The 17,657-nt window shown below is 48.5% G+C and overlaps 1 protein-coding gene across 3 annotated transcripts in view; it reads right to left on the bottom strand.

Annotated features, from left to right (window-relative positions):
* The window catches only part of ME3 (malic enzyme 3), a 184,715-nt gene that overhangs the window by 47,172 nt on the left and 119,886 nt on the right, over nt 1-17,657 (bottom strand). For 2 of the 3 annotated variants that reach the window (XM_043579987.1, XM_043579986.1), the window contains exon 6: nt 8,279-8,440. The exons of the other annotated variant lie outside the window; for it this stretch is intronic. In XM_043579987.1, coding sequence (XP_043435922.1) covers nt 8,279-8,440 — 162 coding nt within the window. The remainder of the gene's footprint in view (nt 1-8,278; nt 8,441-17,657) is intronic. 3 annotated transcript variants of the gene reach the window in all.

Raw genomic sequence — 17,657 nt, 5'->3', positions numbered from 1 at the left:
TAATTCATAGAGACAGAGTGCAAGTGAGGGAGGGGCAGAGAGAGAGGGAGACACAGAATCCGAAGCAGGCTCCAGGCTCTGAGCTGTCAGCACAGAGCCTGATGTGGGGCTCAAACTCACAAACCATGAGATCATGACCTGAGCCAAAGTCAGACACACACCCAGGCTGGGGTCTTCTGACTGAGGTCTCCTTCCTTCCTTCTCTCCTTTTAAGGGGGTGAGATCTACACTGTAGCCTGAAGGCCCCACCCACTCGCCAGCTGCTCCTGCTTCCCCCTTTATTCTTCCTGGGTGTTCCCCAACAAACCTTTCACACCTGTTTCTCAGAGGATCGGGTGCACAGACCTCAGGCTGGTAAGTGGAAGAGTCAGGACTCAAACTCAGGCTGCCTGGCTCCAGAGCCCACGGTCCTCCCCACAGAGCCACAAAGCTCGGGCAGCTCTTTTGCACATCCACCAGAATGGAGTTATTTTTGTTAAAGACACTGCTCTAGACCCATACTGTCTTGATAGTGCTACAGACGTGGTTATGCAAAAGTGTAGGGGACAGACAAGACTAGGCAGGAAGTATCTGCCTTCCTAAACCCTCAACCCCAATCCCAAGTGCACACAACCCAAGGTAGGTGTAGAGCTTTCTGCAAAGCACCACAGTCTACATTTAGCAAGAGGGTCAGCCCTATCCTTCGACTCCCACTCTCTTCACCTCCAGATTATACCTCCCTGAGACAGTTTAGGATTCTGCCCTGGCAGGCATGTGTGTTTATTAGACTAAAGGATGACGGTGGGCATTCAGGTGCCCACCCTTCACGTGCCACCTTCAAGGTGACCCTGAAAAAGCCACTTAGGGGCAGGAAACATCCAGCCAAGGGCACACCATAAAGTAAATGTTGTGAGGACTTGATGGAAAGCTAGACAGTCATTAAAGTTAGTGGTTTTTAAAACTGTGCAGCCACCTGGACAAATGTGGTTATTTAATGAGGTTATTTAAACCTTTTTTTTAATGTTTATTTTTGAAGGAGAGAGATAGAGCATGAGCGGGGAAGGGGCAGAGAGAAGGGGAGACACAGAATTTGAAGCAGACTCCAGGCTCTGAGCTGTTAGCACAGAACCCAACACGGGGCTGGAACCTTCGAATCATGAGATCATGACCTGAGCCAAAATCAAACGCTCAACCGACTAAGCCACCCGGGCGCCCTGTGTATGAGATTATTTTAAGTGAAAAGAGCAGGATATAAAAGGGCACAGATGTAATTTCAGCTATCCGAAACACATACACACACACACACACACACACACACACACACACAGACATGCACACACACAGCCCTGAAGGGCATACACATATAGAAACAGTATAATTCTCAGCATCTGCAGAAAAGACTCACAGTTTTAGTTCTTATACAGACTTAAAGGGTCCAGCAGTGAGTTACAATCTGTAACGTTGCCAAAGTGAAGATTTGAATCACTGGTACTATCAGGCAGCGAAAAGTGAGTTTCTCAGTGCTGCGCGTGTGGTTTGTGGGGCAAGGCAAATTCTCCAGAGGTACTGAAGAATTTTAGGATTTTCCAAAACTTTCTCAGTATATTTATGTTTAGAATCAAAGGTCAACCATAACGAGGTACTACTGAGACATAAGAGTGACTACGAAAGCTTTAGAAGAGTCTTTATATTTTGCTTTTATATTAAAATGTTTTATGCCTGAAATACTTCCTAACTAAGCACACACAAAAAATTGGAAATAAAGTTTCTATATGGAGATAATACTGAAATATAAATACTGAAAATATTTGTATAGAACTTTCAAGTAATTTACTACTGAATCAAAAGTAATTCGATCCTTCTGTCTTACCTATTCTCATCCCCATTTCACAGATGAGGAAGGTGGACAGTTTACGGAAATTGCCCAAACGCACACAGCCAGAAAGCAGCTAAGCCTTGCTTTGACTGGACCTCATGACAGTGTCCCTTCTCCCCAACATTCCATGGAGGAGGGGAACAGCTGACCTGGGGGTGGCTTGTCCTCTGCCTGGTCCTCTGGAGGAACTCAGCAGTGGCTGGGAAGGTCAGGCTATCATCCTGCAGGTGAGGCAGGGGAGCAGTGATGGAGTCCCCATCACTAGCCAGCTGGATCTCCTTTGGCAGGAGGGGGAATGGCTTTTCCAAAACAGCACAGGGTGGAGCACTCACTCTGTCCTGGCACACCATGAAACAAGAAGTCCATATTCTGCCCTCTGTCCCACTGAGTGACTTACCTGTAACAGTGGCTGCCAGCAAGGCGTGGGGCTGTAACTGACCTGGACTCTCTCCTTGCACCCCTCCTCTATCCTTCACTTCCTTACGTACGTGTTTAGAAGTTTTCAGTAGGTAGTATTGCCAGAAAAAATACAGAACGCCTACTTCAACTTGAATTTCAGCTAGGCAATAATTTTTTCTTTTAGCCTAAACATATCCCAAGTGTTGCAAGGAACATACATGGAACACAGGCCAAAATATGATTAGCTATTTACCTGAAATTTAAATTGAATTGGCATCGTATATTTTTCTTTGCTAAATCTGGTAACCCCAGCAAGAAAGGCAGAAGGGATCTTGAAGCTGGGAGGCAGTGTGCTGCATGCAGAGCAAAGGGCACTGCAGGGCTGGGTGGTACTGGTCAGGGTGCTCCCTCTGAGCACCCTCAGTCTGGTCTGGCTTTGGCATTAGACAGACCAGGGTTCGAATTTAGGCTCTGTCACTTAGGTCTGTGACTTTGGATGTTTCTTGGAGACAAAATGTCATGGAAAACAAAATGGGTTTCCTCCTCTTCACTTGCCATATCTCTGAGTACTGGATTAAAGCTGGAAGAGGGATGAACTTCCTGGCCTGGAAAAATATGTATCTTAAGTAGCAACAGGCACGCTAAGAGGTTACCCAGAGAACATCTGGGGGTCTGGGGAGGTCATGGGATTGGGTTCATGCGTGGACACAGCACACCCCCCCTCTCAGGATGGCAGTTATGCCTACCACATGTGTCCCTGGTTGCTCAGTCAAACCCATGGGTAAGCTACAAAGATCCCAGGAGGGGCACCCTCAGTGGTCACATGCATACAGGGAGTGAGTGCCTCTGATGGCACCACATGGTGAACGCTGGCTGTTCATCAGCCTCAGCAACGATGCTCTCGAGAGGCAGAAGCAGGCCTTCAACACCCAGCTCTGTTGGCAAACCCATGCTTCCTCAGCAGTCCAGTAACACACCCAAGGCTGTTTGCCCAGCTCTGTTGACAGTCTGTTCCCATGTGTCCCCAAGGAGCTCTCCACCCATTAGAATCCATCGAGGCTCAAGACTCCTAAGGCTCAGAGGCCATTTTAGAGCCAAGCACCCCCCCCCCCCCGCCCCCGGGTTGCCCTGCAGGACCTACTGTGTAGAGTGACAAGAGCACTAGGCTCAGAATCAAACCCGGGGAAAGCCACTTCTGCTCGGAGGCCCCTCTTCCTGAGTGGAACAAGGGGTTTGAAGGACAAGTACATTTGGCCCTTGAACAACACAGATTTGGACTGTGCAGGCCCACTTACATAGGGATTTTTTTTTCGATACAGCACAGTGCCATACATGTATTTTCTCTTGTGATTTTAAAAAATTTTTTAAATGCTTATTCATTTTTTGAGAGCGCATGCATGCTCAAGAGTGGGGGAGGGGCAGAGAGAGAGGGAGACACAGAATCTGAAGTAGGTTCCAGGCTCCGAGCTGTCAGCACAAAGCTCGACGCGGGGCTCAAACCCATGAACCACGAGATGATGACCTGAGCTGAAGTCGGACGCTTAACGGACTGAGCCACACAAGGAGCCCCTCTCTTGTGATTTTCTTAATATTCTTTTCTTTTCTCTAGCTTACTTCATTGTAAGGATACAGTATCTAACACATACAACATACAAAGTATGTGTTAATCGACTATGTTATTGGTAAGGCTTCCTGTGGATAGTAGGCTAGTAAGTTTTGGGGGACTCAAAAGTTATATATGGATTTTCAACTGCATGGGGGTTAGCACCCCTCACTCCTGGGTTATTTAAGGGGCAATTATCGTTCCAGTCCCTTCTAATGTGGACAGTGCATGATGCCGTCTGGCCTTGCATGTGTAGGAAATAAAACGTACAAACCGATCCACACACAGCCTTGACAGAGGCCCAGAGCAGGTGGGCCTATCTGGGAGGGGCTCCCTGGCTTTGTCCCTTTAGAAGTTAAGCATGGGATGTCCCCTTTTCATGGGATCACTGCCCACCATATTTATCTTTCCAAACCTCCTTGGGGGCGGCAGGTAAAAGTGACTCAGTTTCAGGGCTGCAGGCAGCAGATGTTTTCCTTCAACAGGAAACATGGAGGGGTGTTTTCCTTGACTCTGATTAAAGCTCCTGTTGTCTCAGGGGTTTTCACAGAGCTGCACACACAGATGGTGTCATCATCCTGACCCTACAGCCCCCCACAACAGCACCCTCCCTGCACTGACATGTGAGATGAAAGGTGCAAGATTAAGCCTCTCTCCCGTTGCTCTGGCTTGCTGTGTGTGTGTGTGTGTGTGTGTGTGTGTGTGTGTGTGTGTGTGTGGTGGGGGGCGGGGGTCTCCTGTTGCTCTGGCTTGCTCTGGGGGTGGGTTCGGGGAGATATGCCCCAAGACTTCTGGGCCGGGGGTGGGAATCTTGCAAATTGACTCCTTTTTTAAAAAAGAACTGTAGTGTGGGACATCATATAGTGAATGCATCTGGAAAGAGTGAAACCACTGTTTTCCTGATATGGCCGCTTTGTAACTTTGGATTTTTGTGTCTTGAATTTTGTGAGGAGGGTCTGGTGGGAGCTTGCCTTTCTCTGGAGCAAGAGGACCCTGCAGACAACATCAGCACACCTACGCCTGAGTGTCCACAGGACCCTGACTGGTTGAAACACCTGCTTCCCAGTGTTCATTACCTAGTCTATAACACGAATGCCTGACCCCTTGAAGAAGAGTGCCACAGTGGACAAGGCAACTCTGGAATCAGAGATACCCAGGTTCAAATCCCAGCTCTGACACTCAGTGCTGTGGTACCTGAGGTAAGTAGTTAACATGTTTCAGTCTCAGTTTCTTTATCTATAAAATGGGGGAGGACAATATCTCATCCAGCTGCTGTCAGAATTAAATGAGATTGAAGTCTATAAAATCTGTTAAACTCTATAAAGGCTATGAAAATCTATAAAGCCCTGGCACATTGCAGATACTGGTATTGGTCTAACTGCACGGGGTGGGAACTGCTTTCTCTCACCTCATGCTGTGGGGGCAGCGCCTCCTCTCACCTTGTGTTTTCCCCTCTCAGCGGGGGATACATACTCTGGTCCTTCCTGACAGGAGTAGGCAGACCCAGGGGAAGCTCTCTCACTTCCACACCCAGAGGGAGAAGTGAATCAGAGTCCTAAAGCCTCAGGGGGAGAAGCAGACACTTGGTGGAGATGTAACACATTAGCCATTAAAATGATCAATTAGGTGGCAGTATTGAAACACTGACAAGTAGAATATTCCACCCACGCCTGGCTCTCATTTATCTTCCTCATGCCTAGCCAATGCCTGACACCTACTCAACATTCAATAAACTCTTGCTAAGTAGAGAGAAAGTGTTCATGAAATACCATTCATTGAAAAAAATCAGAACAAAATTATAGGCACATTACTCCATCTATGTTTATGCATAGACAGATACTGGAAAGAAACATAGATGGAGCATTGTGGGAGAAATGTCATTTCTGTTTTAAGATTTTGAATAATGTGTTCAAGTGACCTTAGTAATAAAAATTCTAAAAATCAAGAAATGACCTTTGCTTACAAAGCAGCAGGAAGCCAGGCAGGCAGCTGTGGTATGGGAAGAGGAGGGCAGATACAGATTAGGATCCCTGCCTTGTCACTCCTAGCAGATCTTTGTGGGCAAATTAATTTCTCTGGGTTGTCAAGATTAAACAGGGTGGTCTGTGAAAAGCTGCCTGGCCATGATTTACTCATATTTTCCTGCCATCTCTTCTGGTGGGTTTATTACAAGCTGGGGCTCTAGATTTTAGCACATCATTGCAAGGGTGTTGGACCTTTAATGACACAGGACCTTATGCATGTGCTACAGGCGACTGACACCCTTCCAGGGGATACAGAGGTCTTAGGATCAGACTCAATGCTGCTTGGAGAGGGTTCTTAGGAGACAGTGAGTAAAGGTCTCAATTAAATCCAGTTGGAGTGGCATCTGGGTGGTTCAGTCAGTTTAAACGTCTGACTTCAGCTCAGGTCATGATCTTGTGGTCTGTGTGTTTGAGCCCCACATCGGGCTCTGCGCTGACAGCCCAGAGCCTGGAACCTGCTTTGGATTCTGTGTCTCCCTCTCTCTCTGCCCCTCCCCTGCTCGTGTTCTGTGTCTCTCTCCCTCAAAAAATAAACATTAAAAAAATTTAAATCCAGTGGGAACACAGCAGGAAGTATTGGATGGGAAGAACAATTAAAACTTTGCTACACTTGGGGCACCTGGGTGGCTCGGTTGGTTGAGCGTCCGACGTGGGCTCAGGTCATGATCTCGTGGTTCGTGGGTTCTGGCCCCACATTGGGCTCTGTGCAGACAGCTCAGAGCTCAGAGGCTGGAGCCTACTTCCGATTCTGTGTTTCCCTCTCTCTCTGCCCCTCCCCCACATGCACTCTGTCTCTCTCTCCCTCTCAAAAATAAAGAAAATAATTTTTTTTTTTTAAAGTTCACTACACTCATCCATGCCTGCATGATTCCATGCATGTTGAGACCAAAGGACAATTTCAGCAAAACCCAGGCACCTGGTCTAGGAAAGAGAACCACACACAGCATACAGCAGACCTTGAGGACTGGTCTTAAGGAGCAACTCTAAGGCTTGTGTCTCCATCCTGCCTCCTGTCTCCGAGGCTGGAGGGGAGGCATGTGGAGAAGAGCTTTAGAGGTAGAACACTCAAAAACCTTCTGGTTCAGTTCCTCATTGTACCAGAATGGGTGCAGGGACTCACCTGGCTGTCAGTGATGCAGGACCAGGGTCCTTGCTTCCCACTTCCCTTGTCCTCCTTCACCTCCCACGCCCCACGATTTCCCAGCTCTTAGCAAGGTCTGCCTAGCTGTCCTCTCCTTTGATTCCATCTGTGGATGAAGCCCAAATAAGCATCATTCCTTGCTAGGAGGTACAAGTGCTCATTCATGTTTAGAAATGGGGGTAGGGATGCCTGAGTGGCTCAGTTGGTTAAGTGTCTGACTCTTGATGTTGGCTCAGGTCATGGGATCAAGCCCTATATAGGGCTCTACACTGAGCACAGAGCCTGCATGGGATTCTCTCTCTCTGTCCCTCCCTCCCTCCCTCTCTCAAAATAAATAAGTAAACATTAAAAAATAAAAAGCAATGGGGATGTACAGTGTACAGGGAGGAGGAAGGCCATGCAAAGACTTGTGACAAATATCTTGAGAAAGATCACTGCACAATCCAAGTAAGTATAACGTTTTTGACAGTATGAATCAAGAACCTAAAAAATCACCACTCCCCTTCCCTCAATATTTCCATTTCTAGGAAATTATCCTAACTATATAATCACACCTGGAAACAAAGACTGATCTACAAAAATGGGCTCAGAGTAAATTTATATTTGCAAAAAAACTAGAAGCAACCTGGGTGTCCATCTGTGGAAGGTTTCCGATGCAAAATTTAATATAAACCCAATTTTGTTTTTATAAATGCTTTGGTGGGGAAAAGCCTGGAAGGAAATACACCAAAACATAAACCATGATTAGTACTGGTTGTGCGACTGATATTTTATTTTATATTTAACACTTCTGATTTTCTCAAATTTTTTCCAATTTTTTAAAATACTTATTTATTTTTTGAAGAGCGCAAGCAAGGGAGGGGCAGAGAGAAGGGGACAGAGGATTCCAAGTGGGCTCAGCGCTGACAGGCTGACAGCAGTGAGCCTGATGGGGGGCTCGAACTCCTGAGTTGCGAGATCATGACCTGAGCCGAAGTCAGACGCTCAACTGAGCCACCCAGGCACCCTAATTTTTTCCAATTTTTAAAAGATGAATTTGCACTGATTTTAAACTCAGAGATGAAGGTCACTAAGAATGAATTCTTGAGTAATTTTTTGTCTTCCCTGACACAGAGACCCAGAGTGGAGCCTGCAGACACGCACAAACACCACTTCCCAGGGCGGTCCCCGTGGACCCTGCCCCTCAAAGGCACCCCCCACCCCACCCCAGCTGCCACCTTCTGGCCCCAGGGCTCCAGTTCAGGGTGGCGTGTTACCTCATTGTTGGTGCCGACGTCCAGCAGGACTGGGAGGCACTGCTGCGGGCTGACCCCTCCGCACGCTGTGTACAGGGCCAGCTTGCCCACGGGGATACCCATGCCGTAGCAGCCCAGATCGCCTAGGCCCAGGATGCGCTCCCCATCAGTTACCACCACGGCCTGGAAACAAAACAATCGGGAAGCGCCTCTCATGACAAAGTGCTCATCTTATCAACCCTTGCACACGTCAGGCCTGTCAAATGGACGCCCACCTCCTCTGCTGCAGAACAAAACCGCCTGTCTGTGGAAAGGCCAAGGGATTCATTCAGCTGCAGGTAGGCTTTCTTCTTCCCCGTGTCCTCCCCTTCCTGGCAGGCCGGTGAGAAACCCCACTGAGCTAACACCTTGCCCTGCTCTGAGGTTTGGGGCGGGGACTGAAGAAACAGCTGGAGGGAAATCACATCTAGTTGCTCCCCCTCAAAGAAACTAAGCAGATCTTCTCAGCTTGGGATCTGGGGGCAGGGAAGGAAAGACATAATGAACAGAGACAATGAAAAACAGGTGTTCATGCCACTGCCACCAGCCCCCGGTATAGAGGCCAATGAAGTCTCTCAGACCTGCTCCTAGGGTGTAATAAACCCACCCTGCACAGGGCAGGGCTCCTATGACAGCTGCTGGGGTCACTACTCCACACGAAACCAGGAGGATTCTATACATGTACTGGGATTCGTGTTCTGGGAAATATTCACTGAAGGCAACCTAGGTGCCAGACACGGTGCTGGTTCGGGACTTCCTTGCTGTTAACTAACAGATGCCGATGAAGCTGATGGTAACTGAAATTATTGTGATTATGATAGATATTCACTTATTCATTCCTTTAGCACATATTTACACAACACCCACTTCGCAGACACTATGCCAGATCCTGGGGGAAGGAGCATCAGTTTGTGCTTTTGTAATAACAAGTATGTACGGACTCAGGCCTTCAAGAACTAAGGGGCAAAACAAGAGATGAAATATATGTATTTATAATTAACGAGTCTGGAAGGAAAGTGGGTACAGCATAAACAGCATGAGGGCAGCAGAGACAGAGAAGGGAGAGTCACTTTCTGTAGGGGAACCCTTCATGGGTGAGGGGACACATGTGCCACACCTGACACAGGAGAAGACTATCTGCAGGGGGTGCAGCTGGGGAGGAAGGCGCTTGATACAAGAGGAAATCAGGATCCAGGACAGAGATGGGGAGGGGGTGGGTTATGTGTGGGGAACAAGGAGATGCCGGTCCTATGAAAGCACAGAACAAAATGCCAGGCAGGAGTCAGACTGTGAAAGCCACAGGGATCCCCTCAGGGTGACAACGAACTTGTCTATAGGTCACCTCCACCTGCTATCACTCCTCTATCTTGAAATGAGTTAAGTTTATGAGGCCACCCATCCCTCCTCTGGAGCCTGGCTTTGGCTTAGGACCAGCTCTGAGCTATGGAGGTCCCGGTGCCCCAAGCATGGTGCTCATGGGCACCACAGGGCTCAGTTCACTCCATGCAGGTACAACTCCAGCCCTGGGGATCAAGAGATGAAGACCCATTCTTGCCCTGGAAGAGTTTATGATCTGGTACCCAAGGGGTCCATGACAACTTATCATTTCTGTTTCTCTAGCTCTCTTAAGTGTGAGCGTGCACATGGGCTGGTGCTGCCTTTTGGTAGAAACAGGTGTAGGGATTCTTTTTCTTTTTTTTAAAGAGAAAGAGAGGCACAGAGACAGAGAATCCCAAGGAGGCTGCACCCTCAGCATGGAGCCCGACATGGGGCTCAATCCCACGACCCTGGGATTGTGACCTGAGCCAAAATCAAGAGTCAGAAGTTCAACTGACTGAGCCACCCAGGTGCCCCAGGGATAGGGATTCTTAAAAACACTCCTCCTCTTCTGAAAAGGGGACTCACAGGGTCGTGGTACAAGAGACCCATGAAGATTATGATATTCCCCCTCAGGCTGCTCTACTGTCTCTATGGAGAATGTTCTCAACCCACATGTCACCTGATTCTCTCCACAGCCCTGGCAGGTAGGTGAGTCTGAGACTGTTAGCCCATTTCACAGGTGAGTAAACAGAAGCTCTAAGACCTTCATGTTTGATATGTATTTGTTACGTATCAGCCAGATGCCAGGCACTGGACTGGATGTTTGCACATTGGGTATCTTAGGGAAGTTTAGATGACTTACTAAAGTCACTTTGTGCATGTGGCAGGGCAGGATCCTAATTAGGGTTTGGGTTCCTGGTTCAGGGCTCCTTCTACCACATTTCAGTTGGCAGAAGCACCATTAAAGCACATGTGTTCTTGGTAAAGTTCTGCTCTGCCTCTTTGCCACCCTCCCCACAGCCCGCTTCTGACCTCCCCCTTGCAGCTCTCCCTGGTGAAGCCTGTGCCTTTGTATGAAGGGTGCCCACACTCTGGGAATCTCCCATCTCTCCTAATCCAAGCTTCCTTATCCTGATTCCCACTGTCTCAGAATTTCTCTCCGTTGAGGGGCAGTGAGTTAAACAGAGGAAGTCAGTGACTACTCCAGGGTGTTATCCCTACAACTCTGGGGTCTTTCAATGGCGATGGGGCTCCTGAAATGTTCAAGGGCACTCCACTGCATGGCCACCTCCTCTGAGGGCATGTCTCACTCCATTTGTCACCCACTCTCAACCCCACTGTGAGAATGGCTGGGTTACTGCATCAGCTTAAAGCCACACTCATCTTCCTTCCAATCTCCCCTCCCAACCAATGCCAGATTCACTGTATCAGAAGCCCGTTTTCATTGTGCCATTCCTAGGTTCAAAGACCTTTAGTGGCTTCTAACAGTCCAAAGAATAGAGTCCAAAACGTTTAACTCTTTAATGATCTGAACCCAATATATGTTCTGACTTATCTCCTGCTACGCATCTGCACACAAGCTCCTCCTCCAGCCAGACTGGCCTCCTCATTCCTCCCAGACATGCTCTGAACTCACCTATAATCTCCTCCCTCTCAGCCCCTATGCTCCTTCTCTTTTTCCAGCATGCAAACGCTGCCCACGACAATCTAACGTGATTTCTCCTAGCACTTCTTATAGCTACTGCACAGGTAGCCTGCTCGCCCTCCTTGTCTGTCTGCCTGCCTTCCACAAACATTGATTAAGCACCTACTGCTTGCCAATCCTTGCATAGGGTGCTACTTTAACATTTTTAAAAATGCACATTTTATCTGACCAAACAACCTAAAGGTTAATGGCAGGGGTTCTGGAGTCTGATAACCAGTATTTAAATCTAGGCTTCTTGATAATGTACCATATGTAAACTTGGGTAAACAGATAATTTTTCTGAGTTTTAATTTTCCATAAAATAGGGATAATAATCATACCTCACTCATCAGATTGTTGTAAAGATGAAATAACAGTTTCATTTTCACCAGGTGCGTTGGGTAAGTGATCAATAAATGGTTGCTTCTCTTATGATTACCATGGTAGTTATTATTTGGGGCAAAGATCCCATATTAAATTTTTAATTGTTTTATTTCTTTCTAGTTCAGCATTATCACAGAAAGGCCACTCAGTAACTATCTGTTAAATGAGTGATTGAAATGGAAACCAAGCAGAGATGCAGTGGCTAATGGCTGAGAAAGTCAGCCATGCAAAACTTGTGGTTTCTGCTGTCATTTTTTATTTTTTTTAATTCAAGTTAGCTAACATACAGTGTAGTCCTGGCTTCAGAACCCAGTGATTCATCTCTTACGTAGGACACCTAGTGCTTATCCCAAAAAGTGTCATTCTTAATGCCCATGTACAGCTGGCTATCCGTTGGACATTGCCACTTGGATGTCCAATAGTCCTCCCAAATTCTTGAGTCCCTAACCAAATGACTCTGCTTTTCCCTTTTACTCTTCTAAACCTTTCACTTCTGCTGCCTTCTTGCCCTTTGTTACCTTTATCTCCCAAGCTCAAAACTGTCTTGTCTCCTTCAGCCACAGCCAATTGGTTACCAAGTTCTGCTGATTTGATTTGCTCCTTGTTTTTCCATTTGTTCCATGAACTTCACTTTCATTGCCACTTGCCTTAGGTCAGCCCATCCATCTCATCAACCACTGCAGTGGTCTCCTGACTGGTCTCTCCACTCTTGGGATTCCCCCCCGCTCCACTGCAGGTCTCCAAAGCACACCCAGATTTGTCACTTTCTTACTCTAAACCTCCAGGGGCTCTCGATGTCTGTAAAACAAAGCTCAAACATCTTTGACTGGCATTTAAGGCCTTCCATGGTCCAGGTCCAATCTACTCTTTGAATTTCTTCTTTATCCAAATAGAGTAATTCTAACCTTGTATAAGGTTTGTACTTTCCTGACTACATGCCATTTTACCCCCTCAATCCCTATGATCTCCCTGATCCACATCCTACCATCCTTGTGTGCTTTAAGGAGCTGTACACAAGTCACCTTCCTCCATGATGTTCTCCCCTTCCAGAAGTCATCACTCCCTCCTCTAGCTTGTCTTGAGGGCAAATAATGGGACTTGTCATCTTTGATTCTTCAGCACTGTGCTTGGTGCCTGCAGTGTGATATGAACTGAATAAACAGTGGCCAATGTGACAGATCTAACATAGAAAGCAAAAGATCTCCAAAGGGCTAATTCAGACCTTTTGTGTGAATGAATGAGTTGGGAGAGGAGATACTGGATCCTATTTTTCATGACATCAATGGAGCTGATGCCAAGGGCCACTAGTGCAGTAGAGGTCAAAAGGCTGAGAACAAATCTGAGTAGCACTGTGGAGTTTTAGAGTCCAGCAATAACTATGTGAACTACAGGATCACAGTTTCCTTGTTTGGATGGCATGTGCAACTCCTAATTCTTCTTACTTCAGATGACTAGGGGGAGGGTGGGCCACATTCTTCCTCTGTCCACGTAGCTTGGACATACAGCATTTTCTGACTTATTGTCCATGTCCCTTAGTGTAGGTGGACCCAATGGGGCCGACCTCAGACTGACCTGAGGGTCATGACTCCTTGCTTGCTGTAGCCCTGCTTTCCCTGGACTTGTAGCTATGTCATGGGCTGCCCACAGCCCTGTGTATGCATCCCTCTCCTTCCTCCTTCCCTCTCTTCCTTCCTTTTCTCCTCTTCCTCCTCCTCCTCCTCCTCCTCCTCCTCCCCCCTCGCCACCTACTATCCACAACATAAATGATGCACAGTCTGCAGTTTCAATTCTTGGTTCCACCCTTCACAAACAACCTAACCTCTCAGTTTCCTTGTCTCTACCATAGGGATGATAATAATCCCTACCACTTACAAGTCATGAGGAGAAGTAGATGCGGTAATCTACATAAAGCACTTGGCAGAGCTGTGTGAGGTGGATATGGGGATGAGCTTCCCACATCTCCCTTTCAGGACTGAAGGAGTGATTCCCTTAGCCGTACCCTCAGCTGTCAGCCCGCTTTGAGAATTTCCTTGACTAAAGAGAGCCACCTTGCCCAAAGTCACACCCTGTTCCAAAGGGTAGCAGTCCACAACCAATGACTGGTGGATGCAGGGCTACAAAGGCCTGGCTCCTCTGCCCCAAGTTGGTTTGACTTTGAAGGATGACCCCAGCTACAGAGGCTCCTCATGGGCTCAGCTGAGTCTTCCTTGAGACCTCACCCAGCTCAGCCTCTCTCTGGGCTTTCTCCTGGTTCCTTCCTTTCTAGAGGTGTTGATCCCAAGAGCACTCCCTGATATGCTGATATCCGTCCCAGAGAATGTTTCCCAGGAAACCCACCTTCTGACATTGAGGAGGGAGTGGGCCTGTGCATTACAGGCGGGCACTTGGTGCCAGCACCTCATAAGTTTGCCTGCCCACGTGGAAGGGGCTGCTCCTGTGCCCAGCCACCTCTAAACACCTCCCCCCAGAAGCTGCTGGGATTGGGATGAGGGAGAGATTTAGGAGCTTGGGAAAGCTGTGGGGAGGAGGGCTGTTCTCAGCCGAGCCTTCCTCAGGCTCAAGGCAGTGGCCACTGTGGGAAAGAGTCAGAAAAGCAGTTCTCACTCCTCTTTGTGATTTATGCTGGACAGCTCTGGGCAGCCTGGCCCGTCCCCTCCTCCCTGAACAAGAGGGGCCCACAAAACTTCATGGCCTCCGCAGCCCTGGGCTTTGGCCTCACTTCCCTCCCAGCCTACTTCTCCTGTACCTGTCTGCAGTCCTGCTTTCTGGCTGGGAAACCAAGGAAAGTCATCCTTTATCTTCTGAGTTCCTCTGGACCACGCCTCCCCTCCAGCCAAGAGGCCAACAGCATCAGGGTCTAAAGATACCTGTGCCTTGGAAAACCACCTCCTGGGCTCTGCAGCTGGGGGAGAGGAGACTCAGCTTCAGGGCTCTGTGGGCATCAAACACCTTTCATGGCTGACCATGGGCAAGTCACAGCACTTTAGCTTGCTCACCTGAGGAACGACACACCCCAACCCATTCTTCAAGGACCCACCTTGGAGTGTTCATGGCACACCTTCCTTCCTTCACTCTCATCACAGTGGCTGACAGAACCAAAGGAAGTAATGATGGGGAATCTGCACCAGCCCCCAAGTACCATGAAAGGGTATTCCCTGCCTAGGGAGGGAGACCTTCATCTCCTCTTGTCTTATGAAATGTTATTTTTGAGAGACAGAGAGAGAGAGAGAGAGAGCGCACACATGCATGCGTGAGTGAAGGAGGGGCAGAGAGAAGGGGACAGAGGATCTGAAGTAGGCTCTGCACTGTCGCACAGAGCCCAACATGGGGCTCAAACTCACAAACCTCAAGATCATGACCTGAACCAAAGTCGGATGCTCAACCAACCGAGACACCCAGGTGTCTCTCACTCCTCTTTAAGGCAACTGGAGAAAACACACCAGCAAACAAGAAAGACTAGGAGTTGGAACATTCTGAACCTTTGAAAGGGCAGCCTTAGGAGTGGCGGGGGCGGGGGGGGATGATCCTCCAGGAAAAGACTGGTGGGGCAGGCCAGAGGCTGGGGTAAGCCGGGGGGCAGCCTGATCAGTCCTAACTGACTTATTTACAAACTATGGACCCAATATTTAGCCCAGCTATGGGCTCCTGGTTTTTCTAGAGAAAGCCAGAAATCCAAGTTTCTATGTTTCCTTTCTCAAATGAAGTCTCCCGATTTTAAAATCTTGCCTACCAATTCAAAAATTTGAAAAATCACTGAAGGCCAAATCAAACACATCCAGGGGCCAGATCGGCTGGCTGCCCCTTTGTGGCCTGGGATCTGCAGGTAACACAGCCTCCTCCTTGGCTGCTCTCAAGGCCTCTGCAATCTTTCCCCTGCCATGCTTTGCCCTACAGCCTCCCCTTCTACTTCCAGCAATGACCACAACCATTTGAGTGCCTTTCAGTGTTGTACAGACTCTATGGTTAGTCCTCACAAGAAGAAAACAAAGATCAGAGAGCTTATCTACACATACGGCAAGTAAAGGGCAGATTCAAGATGTCTGACCACAAAGCCAGAGCTGATTCTTCTGTAGAGTTACCAGGGACTGATCTCGGGGTTTCTCCCAAGTGAGACAGACAGAAAGGGTGGAGGGGAGGAGCTGGCCCCAGCCATTCACTTGTCCGCTCTAAGCTACTACAGGGGTAGTGGTCAGCCAGTCAGCACATTTGATCCTCTGTCTCTGGGCTCCTCTCTTGAGCAGCACACAGTCTACTGCAGTTGTTTCTGGGTCAGTCCCTCCAACTAGACTTTGAGCTCCTTGAGTTTGGGCCTGTATACCTTCTTTATCCCGGAAACTACAGGGAAATCATATAGATGTTTACCATGTGATAGACAGAAGCAACCAAATTAGATGCACCAGTCCAGATCTGCCCATGGAACCTCTGCTTGCCCTAGAGGCTTCAGATGTCTCTGTCTGTGGTCTGCTCCAGTCCCACCCCATCTGGGGTGACCTAAAGCTCCGTTTCTCTTCCTCTAAAATCACAAAAGTTGCTGTCTCCAACTCTCTGGTAGTTACCGCTCAGTCCTTAGAAGGGCCTCAAACTATGTTTGTTGAAGTCAATGAGTATTTTTTTAAGTTGTGCCCTGACCAAAGGAGCAAAGAGAACCAGAAATCCAGTCCACGAGCCCTTCACCAAGCCTCTGCCAGCCCGGGGGAACGGGCACCTTCTTCTTACTGTTTAAGAGGGGATGGCTTTTTGTCATTCTTTTGAATTCCTCGTAGCTTGCACGAAGGCACGGTGCATGCTGGTGGAGACCCCATTTCTCTGCTCCTGGCACTGTGCCTGGTACACGGAAGGCCCTCATCATGTCCGCTGAGTTCATTCACCTCAGCAGGCATCTACTGCATGCCTCCTATGTACAAGGTTTCACCACGGCTGAACCTCCCAGGAAGGTAGACAGATTCGTCTGCTGACATCAGCAGCACGTCTGCACAGGGCAGGCTGGAGTTAACTTCCCATCCAGTGAGCTGGCTTCCCTTAACATGGTTCAGATTTTATTATAGCTTCACTAGACACACCCTAGGAACTTGCTTCTTCTGGGATGGAGACCAAAACCCTCAGGGCCAAGGCCTGCATGTAACTGGAGTCTAAGCAGATAAGCGGGGAAGAGAAGCACAGGGCAAAATCACACCCAGACAGAGAGGTACGAAATGAGCTCTTCACCGTGGCCAGGACTGAAGTCCCAGGGTCCTGGCCGTGGCTCGGCCTGGCCCCAAGAGCCAAGGTCCTGGCCTCCATGCTCTGGTTCTGAATGCTACCACTCCCAGAGAGGGCCAGAAGTGGGTGGAATACAAAGAGGAGTGTGCAGAAAGAAGCTGTACTCAGTGCCTAGTGCAGAGAGGTGGGAGTCGTTCAGGGAACTGGCAGGAACAGGGAGGGAGGGTCTGGGAGGAAGCAATGCTGGGGTGCCTCAGCCTCCCAGTCCAGCAGGGCAGTGCTGGCATCACCCCGAGAGGTATTTACACTGCGCTCAGTCAGCTCTAGCCCCTCCCTAGCTTGTGGGCCAGAACTACCCTCATGAAGCAGCTAGCAGATGTTCTGCATTTTTGCTTCACATGTTTCATCTGCAGAAGCGACATGACTTTTTTTTTAATGTTTATTTATTTATTTTGAGAGAGAGGAGAGAACTCGAGCAGGGGAGGGGCAGAGAGAGAGGGAAAGAAAATCCTAAGCAGGCCTCACACTGTCACTGCATAGCCTGATGCAGGACTCGAACTCATGAACCATGAGATCATGACCTCAGCTGAAATCAAAGAGTTGGGATGCTTAACCGACTGAGCCACCTGGGTGCCCCAAAAGTAACAATGATGTTAAATGTGAAAGCCCCCCGTGCTCTTCCACAAAAGTCCCTATGGCAGGAGGAGATCTGGGCATGTAGCCAGAAGCTAACAAGTTCCTACCAAGCTTCATGTCTTACATTTTAAAACCAAC

The sequence above is a fragment of the Prionailurus bengalensis genome, chromosome D1 (assembly GCF_016509475.1).
Source record: "Prionailurus bengalensis isolate Pbe53 chromosome D1, Fcat_Pben_1.1_paternal_pri, whole genome shotgun sequence".
NCBI lineage: Eukaryota > Metazoa > Chordata > Mammalia > Carnivora > Felidae > Prionailurus > Prionailurus bengalensis.
This window is presented reverse-complemented; position numbering and strand designations above follow the sequence as displayed.